The sequence below is a fragment of the Amphimedon queenslandica genome, unplaced genomic scaffold (genome assembly GCF_000090795.2).
Source record: "Amphimedon queenslandica unplaced genomic scaffold, v1.1 AMPQUscaffold_13110, whole genome shotgun sequence".
Taxonomy (NCBI): domain Eukaryota; kingdom Metazoa; phylum Porifera; class Demospongiae; order Haplosclerida; family Niphatidae; genus Amphimedon; species Amphimedon queenslandica.
In genome coordinates this window covers 32,992-51,572 of record NW_003546654.1, presented here as the reverse complement: position 1 = coordinate 51,572, position 18,581 = coordinate 32,992, and the positions used below count along the sequence as shown (strand labels likewise).

General features: G+C 35.8%; 8 protein-coding genes and 1 long non-coding RNA gene across 10 annotated transcripts; 3 read left to right on the top strand and 6 right to left on the bottom strand.

The window, feature by feature from the left end:
• Nucleotides 1–57: 57 nt before the first annotated feature.
• Nucleotides 58–5,788, bottom strand: LOC109585151 (uncharacterized protein C1orf112-like). 2 transcript variants are annotated; one of them, XM_020001122.1, is made up of 26 exons: nt 5,683–5,788; nt 5,626–5,638; nt 5,481–5,578; nt 5,288–5,374; nt 5,024–5,191; nt 4,882–4,968; nt 4,760–4,835; nt 4,467–4,708; nt 4,210–4,293; nt 4,038–4,102; nt 3,854–3,935; nt 3,742–3,808; nt 3,588–3,662; nt 3,462–3,511; nt 3,358–3,415; nt 3,152–3,297; nt 2,975–3,057; nt 2,872–2,923; nt 1,765–1,860; nt 1,545–1,643; nt 1,422–1,490; nt 1,221–1,367; nt 1,069–1,155; nt 722–1,015; nt 351–551; nt 58–293 (listed from the first exon to the last, which is right to left on the bottom strand). In XM_020001122.1, exons 1-26 carry the CDS (start codon nt 5,707–5,709, stop codon nt 135–137), a joined length of 2,712 nt encoding a protein of 903 aa, XP_019856681.1. In that variant the 5' UTR covers nt 5,710–5,788; the 3' UTR covers nt 58–134. The 2 variants fall into 2 exon arrangements, with proteins under 2 accessions (XP_019856681.1, XP_019856682.1); XM_020001123.1 differs by having other exon boundaries at nt 3,468–3,511; nt 5,683–5,787.
• A 400-nt stretch (nt 5,789–6,188) lies between these two features.
• LOC109585152 (halilectin 3, alpha chain-like) lies at nt 6,189–7,126 on the bottom strand. Its single transcript, XM_020001125.1, has 4 exons — nt 6,972–7,126; nt 6,775–6,921; nt 6,446–6,729; nt 6,189–6,394 (listed from the first exon to the last, which is right to left on the bottom strand). Exons 1-4 carry the CDS (start codon nt 7,083–7,085, stop codon nt 6,334–6,336), a joined length of 606 nt encoding a protein of 201 aa, XP_019856684.1. The 5' UTR covers nt 7,086–7,126; the 3' UTR covers nt 6,189–6,333.
• A 1,131-nt stretch (nt 7,127–8,257) lies between these two features.
• Nucleotides 8,258–9,253, bottom strand: LOC109585154 (halilectin 3, alpha chain-like). Its single transcript, XM_020001128.1, has 4 exons — nt 9,058–9,253; nt 8,831–8,968; nt 8,505–8,782; nt 8,258–8,451 (listed from the first exon to the last, which is right to left on the bottom strand). The coding sequence occupies exons 1-4, from the start codon at nt 9,169–9,171 to the stop codon at nt 8,388–8,390; spliced, it is 594 nt and encodes a 197-aa protein (XP_019856687.1). The 5' UTR covers nt 9,172–9,253; the 3' UTR covers nt 8,258–8,387.
• A 313-nt stretch (nt 9,254–9,566) lies between these two features.
• Nucleotides 9,567–10,531, bottom strand: LOC109585155 (halilectin 3, beta chain-like). Its single transcript, XM_020001129.1, has 4 exons — nt 10,330–10,531; nt 10,150–10,266; nt 9,831–10,105; nt 9,567–9,772 (listed from the first exon to the last, which is right to left on the bottom strand). Exons 1-4 carry the CDS (start codon nt 10,435–10,437, stop codon nt 9,709–9,711), a joined length of 564 nt encoding a protein of 187 aa, XP_019856688.1. The 5' UTR covers nt 10,438–10,531; the 3' UTR covers nt 9,567–9,708.
• A 71-nt stretch (nt 10,532–10,602) lies between these two features.
• LOC100631627 (halilectin 3, beta chain-like) lies at nt 10,603–11,586 on the top strand. The gene is made up of 4 exons (XM_003389237.3): nt 10,603–10,794; nt 10,846–10,983; nt 11,030–11,313; nt 11,378–11,586. The coding sequence occupies exons 1-4, from the start codon at nt 10,681–10,683 to the stop codon at nt 11,436–11,438; spliced, it is 597 nt and encodes a 198-aa protein (XP_003389285.1). The 5' UTR covers nt 10,603–10,680; the 3' UTR covers nt 11,439–11,586.
• A 1,355-nt stretch (nt 11,587–12,941) lies between these two features.
• Nucleotides 12,942–15,314, top strand: LOC109585146 (uncharacterized). Its single transcript, XM_020001116.1, has 7 exons — nt 12,942–13,355; nt 13,409–13,546; nt 13,597–13,880; nt 13,932–14,558; nt 14,625–14,762; nt 14,806–15,086; nt 15,145–15,314. Exons 1-4 carry the CDS (start codon nt 13,230–13,232, stop codon nt 13,990–13,992), a joined length of 609 nt encoding a protein of 202 aa, XP_019856675.1. The 5' UTR covers nt 12,942–13,229; the 3' UTR covers nt 13,993–14,558; nt 14,625–14,762; nt 14,806–15,086; nt 15,145–15,314.
• Nucleotides 15,300–16,085, bottom strand: LOC109585149 (uncharacterized). Its single transcript, XR_002186350.1, has 2 exons — nt 15,648–16,085; nt 15,300–15,602 (listed from the first exon to the last, which is right to left on the bottom strand). It is a non-coding gene; the product is annotated as an uncharacterized LOC109585149 (long non-coding RNA).
• A 163-nt stretch (nt 16,086–16,248) lies between these two features.
• Nucleotides 16,249–17,243, top strand: LOC109585147 (halilectin 3, beta chain-like). Its single transcript, XM_020001117.1, has 4 exons — nt 16,249–16,423; nt 16,477–16,614; nt 16,665–16,948; nt 17,000–17,243. The coding sequence occupies exons 1-4, from the start codon at nt 16,310–16,312 to the stop codon at nt 17,058–17,060; spliced, it is 597 nt and encodes a 198-aa protein (XP_019856676.1). The 5' UTR covers nt 16,249–16,309; the 3' UTR covers nt 17,061–17,243.
• Nucleotides 17,244–17,803: 560 nt separating this feature from the next.
• On the bottom strand, nt 17,804–18,575 carry LOC109585148 (uncharacterized). The gene is made up of 4 exons (XM_020001118.1): nt 18,503–18,575; nt 18,395–18,452; nt 18,165–18,285; nt 17,804–18,113 (listed from the first exon to the last, which is right to left on the bottom strand). The coding sequence occupies exons 1-4, from the start codon at nt 18,531–18,533 to the stop codon at nt 18,000–18,002; spliced, it is 324 nt and encodes a 107-aa protein (XP_019856677.1). The 5' UTR covers nt 18,534–18,575; the 3' UTR covers nt 17,804–17,999.
• Between the last annotated feature and the right edge of the window lie 6 nt (nt 18,576–18,581).

Genomic DNA, 18,581 nt, shown 5'->3' with positions numbered 1-18,581 from the left:
TTACGTGGGTGGGTTCACTATTGGCTGGAGGTGCAGCTGCCCTATATTTTATAATTGTTTATGGTGAATTGGTCATTGCTGTTAAAATGTATATATACAAAGATATAAATTTAACACAGAGGATCATAATATTATTATTTATCATCATGTTTTGTTTTTAAATATTCTCCTAATTCATTCCAGATCTTTGTCAACTCACTTCTCATCAATGGAGTAAGTGAAGAAGTATCTGATATACTAGACTGTAGCTGTGACCATGAAGAACTAAAATCTGACAGAATATCCTGATCGGTCTAAAAGAGGAGAAAGGAATATTAACTGGCAAAACTATGCATGCAAATTTGATTTACAATATTATCTGAAGACACATTGGTGATACCATTCCCTTCAATCTCCATTGCAGTATTAGTTGGTTCTGCTTCAACAATAGACTCCTGATCTTCAGTTTGTTCAACTTTTCCTTTAAGCAGATACTGTCTTTGATCTGATAATACTTTAATTATATTTGAGGTCTCCAGTAGTTCAGGGTGCCCATTGCAACCGTGAGGAATCTACAGCAAAATAAAACAAAATTGACACAATTTATTTTAACATAAATATCTAAGCATATAGTAACACTACCACGTTACTAACATACAGACTAGCCTCTTTATAATGGACACTTTGGTACAAGAAAGTTGCTCTGTTTTTTTACAAGAAGGTATTATTTTTTTACTCTTACCTTCTGAATGAAGTCAATGACAAATGAACTGACACTTTCTGGTATGCACTTCTCAAGGATATCAGAAAATGGAGTCACTTCAGCAAAATGTTTAAAAGACTCAAGCACCAGCTGTTTGGGTAACCATGGCAACTCGGCACTCAGCAAGGTATTAAATAAAGCACAGAGAGTCTCTTTGAGATCATGATGATTTAAAGGACCACAAGAATGAAGAAGAGAATATATACCGGCAACTGGTAGTGGAGAATTGGTGCTAAGTGAATTAGCAATCAGCCAGTAAGTGGAGTGTAGAACCTGCAATGAATAAATATGGGGGAGTGGATTAAGTTTTAATTTGTCTTTTTTACTTTAATAATTTGCTCCTTGTTCATGTCATTCAGTAATAAAGCAGCAACTGATAATGAGTGATCACTAATGGCAGTACCATTATAATCCTAAGAAAGCAGAAATGACATAAAATACAATAAAAATGCTACACAGCATTAGTCTATGTCCATACTGATTTTAATTGCTTTTCTGTTGTTTTTGTAACGCAAAAAGACATCAATTTAATAATGACATCAATTAGTGGAGGGAGGTGTGTCAGTAGGTGTGGTCTACACTGTGTACTGGATAATGTGTTGTATATAATCCGTAGACAGTGGATCTATAAATAGTAACAATAAGTCACATGATAGTCACGTGATCATAATGGTCTTACAGTCGTTGTAGAGGAGTGGTCGTCTTTTTTCAGAGTATCCATACAATAATCAAATAATAATGTAGAAAACTATAATAATTAATAATAATAATAATAATAATAATAATAATAATAATAAATTACATTTTTTGCTGAAGAAGAAGTGAGAGCTGAAACAGGAACAGTAGACCAGAAGTGAACATTATTAGAAGATACTGGAGTGAACTTGTGTAGTAGCAACTCCTGAAATAAAAGAGTATTTCTTAAAAATTTAATAGTAATTATTACTTAGTAAAAGTAATTTCTTTGAATGCTTAATTAAAATAAATACGTACATGTACATGTTGTTTCATATAAATTTAACCTGTTGCTGTGGGGTTAAAAATGCAAACAGTCTCCAAAAGAGACACTTGACGTTATTGATTGTGTGGGAGGAAGCAGAATCAGGAATAACGAGGACCTACAAATAGAACCAAAAACTAATCAGAAAACTGTATCATATATACACAATATAGTGGGGTAAAGTTTCAGATTTTGGCTACTTTTTAAAAATGGCCGTAACTTGAAAAATTGAAGTCAGAATCACCTCAAACTTTCTACACAGCATAAGTACATCAATATACATCAGAAAATGTAATAAAAATTGGGGGTGATTTTGGAGCCATTTTTTGGAAAAAACCATGGGCTATAGCCTTGGGTATTTTTCAGATTTTGGCTCATTTTTTAAAATGGCCGTAACTTGAAAAATTGAAGTCAGAATCACCTCAAACTTTCTACACAGCATAAGTACATCAATATGTATCAGAAAATGTAATAAAAATTGGAGGTGATTTCGGAGCCATTTTTTGGAAAAAACCATGGGCTATAGCCTTGGGTATTTTTTAGATTTTGGCTACTTTTTTAAAATGGCTGTAACTCGAAAAATTGAAGTCGGAATCAGCTCAAACTTTCTACACAGTATAAGGGCATTAATATGTATCAGAAAATGTAATAAAAATGGGGGGGGGAGAGGGTAATTTTGGAGCCATTTTTTGGAAAAAACCATGGGCTATAGCCTTGGGTAATTTTCAGAATTTTGACATTTTGTTAAAATGGCCGTAACTTGAAAAATCGAAGTCAGAATTAGCTCAAACTTTCTACACAACATAAGTACATCAATATGTATCAGAAAATGTAATAAAAATTTGGGGGTGATTTCGGAGCCATTTTTTGGAAAAAACCATGGGCTATAGCCTTGAGTATTTTTTAGATTTTGGCTCATTTTTTAAAATGGCCGTAACTCGAAAAATTGAAGTCAGAATTAGCTCAAACTTTCTGCACAGCATAAGGACATCAATATGCATCAGAAAATGTAATAAAAATGGGGGGGGGGGAGGGTAATTTTGGAGCCATTTTTTGGAAAAATTTGGCCAAAGACGCTGTACTAGAGTACAGGAACTTTGACTCTGCATATAAAGTCCTCACCACTCACCAGGTCTGATAACAGTTTGACGTGGCTGTAACATACTTCACTAGTGCTCCACCTAACAAGAGAGAAACCAGAAGACTTGAAAGTACATGTGTATGTGCATTACCTGGCCATAAAGGACCAGAGATCAGCTGATAACAGTGAACAATAGAAATCCTCAGAAAACAAGTTATACAATAGCACTCTCTCCTACAAAATTAATAATAATAATATGAAAAATTTGAAGGCAACAGATTAAAAAAAAGAACTCAAAATTGACAAGAAAATATAAATATTTCCTCACCAGCTGCTGGAAATATTCTGCCGGCATCAGTGCCACTAAACTGCACACATGGACACACAAGTGCTCGTAGAGTGAGACCTCAACCAGTGGCTGACCAATAGAAACGATTCCCGGGAGACTGACCGGCAAACTAAACTCAACATGACCTAAAAAATAAATATATAAAAATTAATAATAATTTGAAGATTAAATTAGAGAAGTCTTACAGCTGCTGGTACAATGAAAAACTGCTCTCAATATTCTATTAGTGTCATTTGACGTGCTCTAAAAATATTTAATTAATTAATTAATTAATTAATAATACATGTACATGTACTTCTTGGGCTGTGATTGGTTCCAGTAGGTACGTACGAGATGGAGCTGTAGAGAAGTGGGTGGAGCATGAGGTGGGGCAGGGGGAGGAAATCAAAATGATTCATAACTATTAATATCGTACCTTCTAGCTTTTGAAATGATTTCAGCAACAGACAAATCAAATAACACCAGGAGTAAGAGTACCTTGAGGTCAGTTCTAATTAGTGCACAATATTTCTAATTAATGCACATTATTTCTAATTAAAGCACACACAGAAGCGTATGTACATCAATACCTGATGATGTTGTTAGCAGGTTAAGAAACTCTTCACAATTCATAAGACAAGAAAACAATGGCTCCAACTAAAGAAAAAGAGAGAAATGTTAAGCAACATGATACGAACATACCACCACAGGTATGTTTGCTTCCAGCTGCAGCAGAACTGGTTTAGGTATTGCCTTTGAACAAGATGGACTTGGAGGAAGTAAACTAAATAAATAAACAAACAAACAAACAAACAAACAAACAAACAAATAAATAACAAAATAAATAAATAACATACAATGTTACAGTAAGCCTCAATAGGTATACCTTATTAATTCCAGTAAGAAATTAAAGACGGTTTCACTAATAATGTGATGATAATTGTCATATTCCTACAGTAACAGTTGTGAGTATGTACATCAATATATGGACACTGTGTCTCTCCTATCTCTACATTGACTCCTCCATTTTATCTAATCCCCTCCTCTTTCTCTCTCACCTGTACTATCCTCACTATGAGGCTGGCAAAGAACCGACAGAGTTTAAGTAACCGAGAGAATAAATTAGCCAATTCACTTGAAGACTAGAAATAATGATAATAATAATAATAATAATAATGATAATAATAATAATAATAATAATGATGATAATAATAATAATATTTATAATGAGTATTAAAGCTAATTATACAATAGAAACCTCATTTTTCATCTACAGCTGTTATATGTACATCCATCCCTCCATTCTATAACCAACCTGTCCCCCTCCATCATCATTATTATTATTAATTCCGGTATCAATGGTTTCTCTTCCTTTAATTAGAATAGCGTTACACAGCTCTTGTATCATCTCATAGTAGGCGTGGCAATCATTGCCTAGCAACCGAGGAGCGTCCTTTAAGTGACAGACGAGTTTACCGAGGGACTTCCAAGAGATTAGGAGAAGAGTTGGATCAAACTGTAAGGACAGCTGGACTACTGGGAATAATGAAGAAAGAACTAAAAAGAAAAGAAAATGATACAAAATAATAATTAAATGGCTTTATTAACCATTTTTTATTGCACTGTCTGATCTGTCCTCCGTTAGTGGGTGTGGCTTCACTAACTCCACACCCTCACATGTAGCCTACATAGTAATGTATTGATCATGTGATTATCATGTGATTCTCTACCTTCAATAATGACACTGTTGATTTGAATAATGAACCAAGACCAGCTGCTAATGATTCGAAACTTGATTCATGATTAGTCTCTATATCCTACCACACCAATCAATAATAATTAATAATTAATAATAAATATAATTATACTTACTTTGCATAATTTAAGAATCATTAAAATAATTTTAAGAATCACTGACAGCATTAGTGAGAGTGATGTCATTAACGATGTATCATTATTATTATTATTAATTGATTGTTGTACTGACTGTTTGATATTCATTAGTACAACAGATAAACTATTAACAATAGTGTTCATACACTAATGGAAGGAGAGAGAGAGAGGAGGGAGAGAGGGAGGGAGAGAGAGAGAGGGGGGAGAGAGAGTATCATAGTCATAATAATATTTTGCATCTACTTGACATTTCTCTCCAGCTGCTTCATTCCCTCCAGTAGATAACAATCCTCTTAAACTATCAACAAGAAACCCAAAACACTCGACAATCTATTTATAAAAAAACTATAATTAGCAACAGCAGTCTATAAATAGTATCAACAATTACAAAAAATTCACAAAATAAAGAACATGTACATTTCCTTGTGATGATTACCTGATGATGTGATCCTTGTATTGCTGGTAATAGATCAGGACTGTTGACTGCTAGTGACTGGTCTTCCAGAGACGAGAGCAAACACTGGAGCTGTGATTCTAACCAATACCAGGTTTATTAGTATGATAAAATGTACATGTATTACCTGAGTCACCGCTCTATAGTATAAAGAATCAATAGTAACAATAATGGCGAGCCTTACCTTTAAATTACTATCCCTAACGTTCATTTCTCATGTTTCTTTAAAATTGCTTCACACTGCTTGCCGCCATTTAATCATATTCAACAGAGGGTTAAATTTTAACTTTTTTTGGAGAATTGTGCACATTTAAAGCACGTGCTCAAATCAAAATGCAACACCTAGATCTAAGCATTGATGAATAAATATAATAAGAAGTGTCCTTTACATTTGATATTCATTAGGTGGCAAACATTAATTATAATAATAAACATAGTTTGAAAACAGCTCAGCTAATCAGTACACTGACAATAGAACACATTATTCACCATTTGGTTTGTACTCTTGATAATATATCAGATCATTGTATTATTACATAATGTTGCATAATCCTATTCATGTCCAGCATTCATTGTATAACATTATGTAAGAAACTATATCATGAGAAACAACTCAACACTGAATTCCATGATCAGATAAGCAGCTTTGATAAGTTACCTATAGGTATAGCATTTACTAGTATGATGATATTATTTTATCAAAACCTATAGAAACCACTCTGGCATTACATTATGTTAAAACTTAAGCCAAGAAATACAATATAATTTATAAACAGCACTAATAGTTTAACATGTGCAGCTATAGCTCAATCTTGAGGTGTTTATTGTAGATTTATCAACATCCAGGAGGTAAGTTAAAAGCATCTGGAGGAAGCTCAGTAGTGACATTAGCATACCTATAAGTTGTAGAAAATGAACCTGCATCTTCATTTCATTCAATAGCTTACTGTACAATGACGTCTTCAGGAGGCATGAGTGTAGCAATAGAGGTTGTGATTGGAATACATTCGGTACCCTCCTCCCCTAGCGGATGATAGGTGTAGTAGGAAAAGCCATGCTCTTCAAAAGTGTAATGAGCCACTGTTACTCCCAGTCCAGGTAACTTTGCACCAAGTGTTTCCACTGGTCCATCAAAGTGAGCTCCTGTTGGGACACCAAATAATGGAAACTCTCCTTCCAGTGTTTCATTCCTGCAGGTGAAATTCAAAGGAGAGAATACATACCGGATCCTCTAAAAATTGTTAATTCATTGTAACTGAACAACAAAGAACTATACCTTCTCGTAGTCTTCCAATACTGTTGTTAAAGGTTTAGCATTTCTACTTGCATAAGATCTCATATCACTGATTTTTACCTTCTGCTGAGACCTATCATAGCTAGCTGAGGATATTATGAATTTAGATTCAGTAACACCAACTCTAATCTATAATATAAAAAGTATTGCAATACTCTACTGATCTCATTGTATCTCACTGTAAAAAGAACTCCAGACCAGGTTACTGGGGTTTCCCTGCATCTTGGCTCCTCTGGCTGAGCAGTGCCAGTGTTAATTAAGAGAGATGTCACAACTACTAAAGCAACAATCATCTTTGCAAAGCAGATATGTCAATTATCAGACCATCAGGTGTCTAGACTAACATCTAGTGAATATCGTTAAAGAGCCTGTTTATCACATAAAGCATGTTGTTTTATCAGCTGTAGTTTTGACATGTAAAAAAGTGGGCACAGGACTAGATCTACTCACTGTATACATGGGATGTATAGATGGGATGCAGATGACACACTTCGAAAAATTTTAGTTGGAATCAACTCAAACTTGCTACACAGCATAAGGGCATCAATATGCATCAGAGTACGTAATAAAAAGTTGGGGTGATTTGGAGCCAAATTTTGTGTACTATGTAGATGTACATGTGCTGATATGACATTACATGTACATTGAATGCTGACATCACAGCTAGATCGAATACAGTAATACCAACCCAGCTAGCCACACCCTCAATTATCAGATGTATAGATCTATAATCAGTATAATATACCGTACGCGTCTTAATTTTCGAGGTGTATTAAATTTCGTTATTTTCGTGCTCACCTTAAATCCACGAAATTTAAACCACCTCTAATGCCATTCTATTGTATGTAGACTATGGCCAGAACACGAAAATTAGCTCACACGAATATTAACTTTTGAGCAAATTTCATTGAAAACACGAAATTTTGAACCCTCGAAAATTTGGACGTATACGGTAGGTCAAACCATTGTCACATAATTCACACTTGCCTGACTAGCATTATGCAACATTATGTAAGAAGTAATCATGAAAAACACCTCAACTAATTCAATGCTCAGAAAATACCACAAACCTATTGCAAATTAGTTAGCAAATGACACAATTCTATCACATAGCATCAATTGTAGTTGACTCAAACTGTGTTCCTGTACATCTCTATGCACAGTATAGACTTTCCTTATCATTTGAAAACAGGCTTTCCTGAGAAATATGCATTATGGCTACCCTCTGCAGTTGTTTGTGCAATATGCACATCAATGCATGGGTCATTATTAAATAATGATAAGAAAGGTCATAAATATGAGTTGCTTCTATTAAATTTTTGGTGCCATAATGGTATAAGCAGTCAATAGTTCATTTCCAAACTAATTGACCTTTTGCATGAAATTCTATGCTGAATTAGTTACTATTATTACTTAATGTTGCATAATGTTAATCATGCTGAGTATAGCATTAATATTATACATCTATGAATAATTAATCATCTTATTAATAACTTTGTTTTATCAAAGCCTATAAAAACCACTCAAGGACAGAAAACAAAATCTATACTATATAATTAGTTTAACACAGCTCAGTTTTGATGTTCATCATATGTTTATCCACATCCAGGAGGCAAGCTAAAAGCATCAGTAGGTAGGACAGTAGTGACATTAGCATACCTATAAGTTGCATAAATTTCATTTTATTCAGCTATATATAGCTAATAGCTTACTGTATGATGTCTTCCCCAAGAGGTTCAAGAGTAGCAATAGAGTTTGTGATTGGGATACACTGGGTACCCTCATCTCCCAGTGGATGATAGGTGTAGTAGGAAAAGCCACGCTCTGCAATAGTGTAGTGAGCAACTGTGACTCCCAGTCCAGCTATTTTTGCACCAAGTGTTTCTACTGGCCCATCAAAGTGAGCATCTTCTGGTACACCATATGATGGGAACTCTCCTTCCAGTGTTTCATTCCTGCAGCTACCACTAACAGATGTGTAGCGAATCCTCTAAAGATTATAACTTCCATGAAAAACACTATTTACAATAAACTATACCTTCTCATAATCCTCCAGTACTGTTCTCAATGGTTCATTGGTCATTGATTTCACATCAGTGATTTTTATCTTTTGTGCAGTCCTACTATAGCTGCCCAAGGATATTGTGAAGCGAGCTTCAGTTGAACGAACACTAATCTATATATATGTATATATATATGTATATATATATATATACACAATGTATTTAATGCACTATAATATAGCTGGGTCACATTGCAACTCACAATGTAAAGATACCCAGACCAGGTCTCTGGGGTTTCCCTGCATCTTGGCTCATCTGGCTGAGCAGTGCCAGTGTTAATGAAGAGAGCTGCAACAACTACTAAAGCAAGAATCATCTTTGTAAAATAATATGAGGACTTCTGTGTAGACTGTATATAGGCTGGACCGACGACTGAGATTAAACTAGTGCCGCCTCAGATTTTATGTGCAAATATTAGCGAGCCGGCGAGAAAAGTTTATTTAGGCACGTGAAATTATCATCACGCCATCTGATCCCGCGATTGTTGCACAACATTAGCTAATATTATGATAAAACAATACATGGACAACTCAGTCCAGAACTGATTAATCACACCATTATGGCGTTCCGCGATGAGGCTGTTTTGCTATAGCACTATCTTAGGATCTAACCTTAGCCATAGCCCGTCAGTGATAAAAACTACTGATAAAAAAGGCTAACTGAAATCTTTGGTGACTTATTATAAATCTTTGCAGGTTTATTATCAAAAAATATCATATCAGTATCAATATTAATGTTTTCAACCAAAAAAGACTATAGACTAATAAAAAAACTACATAACAATAGTAAGCAAATTAAAGTCAAGCAGTATACATAAATGTCAGTAATAATGCTGTTCCTTCCTTGGCAGTATTCATTCACAGCCTGGAGGAATGCTAAATGCACCAGGAGGCACAGTGGTAACAAGCTCAGTGAACCTAAAATAATAATATAATTATTAAGATGTACTGACTCTAGTGCAAACTGACAACTTACTCTTGCAGCAGAGGAGGCTTAGCAAGGAAAGTGAAGTAAAGTGGGACACATACTGTACCCTCTCCAACAGGAGCATAAGTGAGGAAATAGATTCCATCTCTGGTGTTCTCTCCATAAAAGTCATACACCAGTACTCCTGTGTCGGGCAGCTTCCCACCAAGATAATGAGGACCTACTGGGTTAGGCAGGGATCCTTCTGGTACTCCAAAAGTTGGGATGGTCCCAGTAAGGTTGCTCTTTCTGCATTCTCCATTTTCAGAGACATACCTTGTACCCTTTTAAAATACATCAACAACAAGTGAAACAAGAGGAGGCTTACGGTGGTATAATCATCAAGTGTGGTACGTAAAGGCACACCCTTGTAGTCAGTGGTTTTAATCTTTTTTTCATCTCTGCTATAACTAATGACAGCTCTCCTAGGATTGTCAGTGGATATCTATTAATAAAAAGCAATTAGGTAATATAGCTTGCAAGGTCACACAGGCTGCACCATACTGACCTCAAACAGGTGGCCAGACCATATTGGTGGACTCTCCAGGCAAGTAGCAGCAGCACTAGCTATGCCCAACAGAGCAGCGGCTGCAACAATCATCAAGAGACACTTCATTTTAGTTGCGGATTTATCACAGAAAAGTCTCTCAGCTAATCGTACTTATGATATTTATGATCTCGTCCAGCCTTTAAAAACAATGAATTGTACCGTAAAGGTTCTATTTAGCTCTTCTGTTTAAATTTTTTTACGTCATCAGATCATGAGAATTATTATAAGGACCATGAATTTAGCACACAGTAGCACAGTTTTTGTGAATTTGAAGAGTCACTCTATATTCAAATTATTTGCAGTGAAAAAATGAAGTACTTTGCTGTCGTAGTTGCTGCTCTGCTCTTTGTGGCTGCTAATCCAATAAAGGCAGCACCAGCTTGTGGCACCACCCCACCACAGTGGACTGGATACGTTTATGAGGTAATCATGTACATATAATAATGCAAGAATTCATATTCACTGCAAGTGCAGATCTCATTCGCAGATGCCAAGCTAGCATTGAGGATCTCTCAGGCTAATTATGATCGTAATGCCAAAAAACTCAAGATATCTGACGTCGATGTAAAAGAATCAGCCCAAAAGACTATCTCACTCTTTGATTACTCAACTGTTAGTTAAAAGCATACATTATCATATAAATGACTGTCTCGTGCAGGGAAACTCATATGTCTCAGTTGAAGGACAGTGTACTAAGGGAAATGTTACTGGTGATATCCCAAACTTTGGAGTACCATCTGATGCAACGGCTGAGCCTGGTGGAGCCAAATATCTGGGATCATCTCTGCCTAACCTAGGTGTACTGGTGTACGAGTATTATGGTAGCAACAGTGTTGATGGAGATTATTATGTCACATATACACCAGTTGGTGATGGTACTGCATGTGTTCCAATCCTTCGTTCCACATTGACTGTTAGTCCTCTGAAGGAAGCTATTATTGAGTAAGAATTATGAACTACTGGACTAATAATTATAATCAATAATTATATTATTATTATTGTATAGGTACACTAATATAACAACTACTCTTCCATCGGATCCCTTTAGCATGCCTCCTGGTTGCTAAGAGAAGTGTGACAAAACTATTATAACTTTATATTGCTAATTTTTAGGCCTTTATTAATAGCTATTATTATTATTTTTGTGTTTATGCTATAGTGATTTTTACTGCTATGTGCTTTATTATTACAAGTGAATGAAATTTAGCTGCAAAACTGAATAATAAAACAATGAGACAAAGAAAGAAGAGCTTGACACCCATTGAACTCTTATCAGCAAATGTTATGTAATAGACTGTAACATTAATCATCCCTGTTGTTTATTGTAATAACTGCATGTGAAACACGAGTATTAGTAAGAGTATTAACAACTGATTCAGCACTGCATGCACGCATATATCAGTGATGATGTAAAGTTTCATAACTTGTAGTAGTAAGCATATAATGTGACATTGTCTCTAATGAAATTCATGATTATCTTCAAAAGCTGCTGCTGAAATAAGAATCATCAGTCACTTCATCATGAGGGAATGACATGCTATTATGTAACATAAAAATGTCAAAGAATAAAGCCAGCACAGCCCATTCAGTACTACTGCTTAGCCTGCAGAACAAAGGTGCACTGAAACACCAGCCACCAAAATGGACGGAATATGCATGCCAGAGTGCAAGCTAGGGAAGTACAATGAAATGCAGTTTTTGTCTCTATTCTCAGTGTCAGTGATACAGAGTTGAGTTCCACCTTGGAAAACTGGAGCTGCTATGATCTCCAGCTAACTATGACAGGGCAGGTCAAAAGATCAAGATTACTGAATACTGCGTCAGCCCCAGGGGCGTATCTAAGGGTGGGCCTGGGTGGGCCTGTGCCCGACCAACTCAGCAGACCAAAAAATTTTTTTCTTTTGTATATTAGTCCTTTTAAAAATATTGCTCACTTTATCATGATAGCAATGAGACAAGACTAGCATAGCTAATAGTTTTAGCCAGTGTAAATATAATGATGACATGGTAGAGACTTCCATAGCTCCATTTGGGCAATTGGGCTGCCATTTTTAAAATAATAACTACTACTAACCAATCAGTTATTAGACTATTCACATTAATTATTAAAGTAATCGAGTTGAAAATGGCTAAGAAACTCTGCTGGGTCTGTTTGAATGTCTTCCCAAGGCCAGTACTACTACTAATGAAGAAAATATAAGCACTGAAGTGCACATCTTAGCTTAATATCACTATCCATTCATTCATTTTTTTGTTGATTATTAATTTTTATATTTTATCTGTCCATTTATTTATCTATTTATCTTATTTTCTCTTTTCTTTTGTTTCTTCTGTTTTCCGGGTGCCAGCAGTTCTTGTTAGTAACCCTTCAGGATGCTTCCTCTGTCCTCTCTTTCTCTCTGTACTGTACTTATTTTTATTGTTCTAGGCATTCTGTAAAATTACAATTAAATTAAATAAAAATTAAAATTAATTAAAGTAATAATCGTAGTATTTAATTGACCACGCCCATCATGAATATTAATTAGCTCTAAAAATTTTCGCGGCGCGCGAAGCGCGCCGCATATTTTTTCTCAGTGCCCAGCCAATACTCAGAGCTTAGATACGCCCCTGGTCAGCCCTGTATCACCAAAAAGAACCATGCATACTGGATATATTACTACAGAAAGCCTAAATCGCACTATGATTGTACAACAGATTGTACCGTAAAAGTTCTAATTAGCTTTTATCTGTCAAAATTTATGTTACATCATTATGCAGTCATCAGATCATGAGCATAAGGTCGTGAATTCAGCACACTGTGGCACAGTTTTTGTGAATTTGGAGAGTTATATCCTCAAATTATTTGCAGTGAAAAGATGAAGTACCTTGCTGTTGTAGTTGCTGCTCTGCTCTTTGTGGCTGCTAATGCTGCCCCATCACGAAAGGCTGCAGCACCAGCTTGCGCCACAACTCCAGCACAATGGACTGGATACATTTATGAGGTAATCATGTACATATAATAATGCAAGAATTCATATTCACAATGCAAGTGCAGATCTCATTCGCAGATGCTAAGCTAGCACTGAGAGTGTCTGAGGCTAATTATGATCGTGATGCCAAGAAACTCAAGCTAACTGACATTGATGTAAAAGAATCTGCCAAAAAGACTATCACACTCCTTGATTATTCAACTGTTAGTTAAAAGCATACATTATTGATCATATAAATGACTGTCTCATGTAGGGAACATCATACACTTCAGTTGAAGGACAGTGCACTAAGGGAAACGTTACTGGAATAATCCCAAACTTTGGAGTACCAGGTGGTGCCACAGCCGACCGCAACGGAGCCAAGTACCTAGGATCATCTCTGCCTAACCTAGGTGTACTGGTGTATGAGTATTATGGTACTGACAGTGTTGATGGAGATTATTACGTGACATATACACCGATTGGTGATGGTGAAGTATGTGTTCCAATCCTTCGTTCCCTATTGACTACAAGCCCCCTGAAGGAAGCTATTTTTGAGTAAGACTTACGAACTATTGGACTAATAATTATTATCAATATATTGTTTAGGTACACTAATATAACAACTACTCTTCCAGCAGATCCTTTTAGCATGCCTCCTGGTTGCTAAAAGAAGTGTGGCGAAACTTTAATGTAGTATTGAACATTAGGTGTCATTATTATTTTGTGAATGATTGCTTTTATGCTATAATTAATATTTCTAAGATTTAATATTATACATGAATTAAATTAAGCTGAACACTTATGACACTTCACAAAGAAAGAGCTTGAACTCTTTATCAGCTAATGTTACACAATATAACACAATGCATCCCTGATGCTGTTTGTAATAACTGCATGTGAAACATGAGTATTGGTTAGGAAACATTACATAATGAGCACAGTGACATTGTCTCCAATTGAATTCATGATACCTTTAAAAGGTGTTGAAATAAGAATCAGCAGTACAGTCACATGCATCAAGTTGGGATGACACACTGTTATATAATGCAAAAAAAGGTCAAACAATAGTCATTCATAGTCTCCATAGCAAATTACAGAGACTCTTGAGCTCAATAGCAACTCAGTATGTCCTTGAGTGTACTTCTTCTTGTTGTTCTTTTTGGAATTGCTACTGCTCAGCCTTCAGAGAGGTGCGCTGCAACACCATCAACATGGAGTGGATACATCTATGCAGTAAGGAATATAGGAGTGTAAGGGAATGATAGTGGAATGAGATGGTTTTTTTCTCTTCTGGAATAGATTGAGTTCCGCCTTGGAAAACTGGAGCTGCTAATATCTCTGGCCAACTACGACAGGGAAAGTCAAAAGATCAAGATTACTGATACTGATGTCAGCCCTGGATCACCAAAGAGAACCACACTGGAAGAATGGAGCACAGTAAATAATGCACTGATCCCTCTATTATGCTTCTTGTCAATAGAAAACACGTTATGTTTCTGAAAATGGGCAATGCAGGAAGGAAAGAATAGAAGAGGCTGAGTTTCCTAAATTTGGAGTTCCAGAGGGGGCCAAACGTATTGGAGCACCAGAGTATCTTGGATCCAAGCTTCCTAATCTAGGAGTACTGGTGGAGCAGTATTCCAGAGCAGGGAGTGAAGGAGAATTTTTTGGAACGTTTGCTCCAATTGGGAATGGAGAAATGTGTGTTCCAATTATAACTTCTACATTGACTGTAGTACCACTAGCTGAATCACTATTAGAGTTAGTTTTATGAAACATGCTCATAGACTTATTCTTAATATATTCATTTCAATACTAGGTATGTTAATGTTACTACTACTCTCCCTGTTGATCCTTTTAGTATTCCACCTGGATGCAAATGAAGATTGAAGGATTGAAATAAAACTAGCGTGTGTGTCAGTGTGCTAATCATTATTATTATTGTTATTAATATTTCTGATACTTGCTCACGTGTAGTGATATAAATTTGATACTTTGATTGGTAACACACATTGTGATGCAGTACAAAAATGCATAGCTAAGCAGTTTGTTAAGCATGTTTTGTCTATAAGAATAAGCTCCCTGAAATCACTCCCAATTTCAGTGCAATAAAACACACACACACACACACATACAGTTGTATGTGTATACATAAGATGATTATACATGTACTTTTCTACCAGTTAGTTCCATCCCAGTATCATACAGTAATCTCTTTCCTTCCACAACACAGTGATGATGAGTTGAGCCATGAGTCACTGACAGTATACCAATAGACTACACAAAATAAATAATTTTTGGCACATTACAAATTATCTTTACTTTATCCAACTCAAGCTTCATTCATTCTTTAAGAGCTATTAAAGCCCCACGTAACGAACCTCTGCAACAACAATGGTCAGTCGGATCCAGATCATGGTGTAGTAACTTTAGTGTGTCTGAAGGCAGTCCTGAAGTTGGGACCTTGATCACGTACTAACTTGAGGTAGGCTGCATCATATATATAGTGACCCCAAACAGGTGGCCAGACCATGTTGGTGGAGTCTCCTGACAAGTATAGCAGCAGCACTAGCTATGCCCAACATAGCTGGGCGACGAGACTATGCATGCCCAACAGAGCAGTGGCTGCAACAATCATAAAGAAGTGCTTCATCTTAGCTGCCAATTTATGACAGAAAGCTCTCTCAGTACTTATGATCTCGTCCAGCAAAAGATTGTATTATAAACCCTTGTCTGATGACTGGAAATGATATAATTATATGTAACATACCACGGTGGTAAGGCTGTGTTGTATTATAAACCCTTGTCTGATGACTGGAAATGATATAATTATATGTAACATACCACGGTGGTAAGGCTGTGCTATATCATTTGCAGTCATCAGATTATGAGTATAAAGGGTTGTGATTTCAGCACATTCATTTAGCAAAGTTTTTCCTGAATTTGGAAAGTCACTCTATACTCAAATTATTTGCAGTGAAAAGATGAAATATCTTGCTGTTGTAGTTGCTGCTCTGCTCTTTGTGGCTGCTAATCCAATAAAGGCAGCACCAGCTTGTGGCACCACCCCAACACAGTGGACTGGCTACATTTATGAAGTAATTATTTACATATAATAATGCAAGAATTCATATTCACAATGCAAGTGCAGATCTCATTTGAAGATGCCAAGCTAGCACTGAGAATGTCTGAGGCTAATTATGATCGTAATGCCAAGAAACTCAAGATATCTGACGTTGTTGCACAAGAATCAGCTCAAAAGACTATCACACTCCTTGATTACTCAACTGTTAGTTAAAAGCATACATTACTGATCATATAAATGACTGTCTCATGCAGGGATCATCATACACTTCAATTGAAGGACAGTGTACTAAGGGAAATGTTACTGGTGATATCCCAAACTTTGGAGTACCAGCTGGTTCTACTTCTAACCCCAGTGGAGCCGAGTACCTAGGATCATCTCTGCCTAACCTAGGTGTACTGGCGTATGACTATTATGGTACTAACAGTGTTGATGGCGATTATTTTGCAACATATACACCAATTGGTGATGGTAGTGTGTGTGTTCCTATCCTTCGTGCCACATTGACTGCAAGTCCCCTGAAGGAAGCTGTCTTTAAGTAAGAATTATGAACTATTGGACTAATAACTATTATCAATATATTGTTTAGGTACACTAATATAACAACTACTCTTCCATCAGATCCCTTTAGCATGCCTCCTGGATGCTAAAAGAAGTGTGACGATGCTAAAGAAGTGTGACGAGGCTAATTATAACTTTAGAGTGCTAATTTATAGGCCTGTTTTAATTGCTATTATTTTTATTTTTGTGCTTATGCTATAGTGATCTTTACTGCTTTTGTGTGTTTTATTATTACAAGTGAATGAAATTTAGCTGTTAAACTGAACAATAAATCAATGAAACAAGAAAAGAGAGAGCTGCATGACACCCATTGAACTCTTATCAGCAAATGTTACACAATAGACTATAACATTAATCATCCCTGTTTTTTGTAGTAATAACTGCATGTGAAACAGGAGTATTAGTTATACAACCTATAATAAGAGTATTAACAACCAACCAATCCAGCACTGCATCATGTGCTACATGCATGTTGTATGCATGCATATGATGATGTAAAGTTTCATAACTTCTATTAGCAAGTATTGTCTCTAAAGAAACTCATGATTATTTTTTCAGTAAAAGGTGCTGCTAAAACAAAAACCAGCAGTCACATTAACATCATGTTGAGATGACATGCTATTATATAATATAACATGCTCATAGACTTATTCTTATATTCATTTCAATACTAGGTATGTTAATGTCACTACTACTCTGCCTGTTGATCCTTTTGGTATTCCACCTGGATGCAAATGAAGACTGGAGGATTGAAATGAAACTAGCATGTGTGTCAGTGTGCTAATCATTATCATTATTATTATTAATATTATTATTATTATTATTATTATTATTTCTGATACTTGCTCACGTGTAGTGATATAAATTTGATACTTTGATTGGTAACACCCAGTATTGTGATGCAGTACAAAAATGCATAGCTAAGCAGTTTGTTAAGCATGTTATATATGTCTATAAGAACAGGCTCTCTGAAATCACTCCCAATTTCAATGCACACACATACAGTTGTATGTGTATACATAAGATGATTATACATGTACTTTTCTACCAGTTAGTTCCATCCCAGTATCATACAGTAATCTCTTTCCTTCTACAACACAGTGATGAGTTGAGCCATGAGTCACTGACAGTATACCAATAGCCTACACAGAATAAGTATTTTTTGGTACATTGCAAAAAGTGATCATCTTTACTTTATCCAGTAGCTTCATTGATTCTTTAAGAGCTGCTGTATCTTCTGATACTTGCTGTAATAGTTTGGCTATTTTATAACAATGGAGCCCAAGGAATGGATTATAAGTTGAGTAATATAACCTAAAGATGACAAGTGTATTAGAGAATTGCAACATTAACTTAATTTACACTAAGGACCAGAACACATGATATATCTACTGCATCATTATAATGATCTTAATAGACTCACTCATATTGCCCTTTTAATGCAACAGCAACTTGCAGTGCTTCCCTCCACTTCTGCTGTTCTAAACACAGTGCAACCACTAACTGATAAAATTATAAAATGACTTCTTACCAATGTAGGAATCCATTAAACACTCTCTCATCTTTACTATGAGTATATTAGTATCACCAAGTCGACTGCTGTGTTTAGT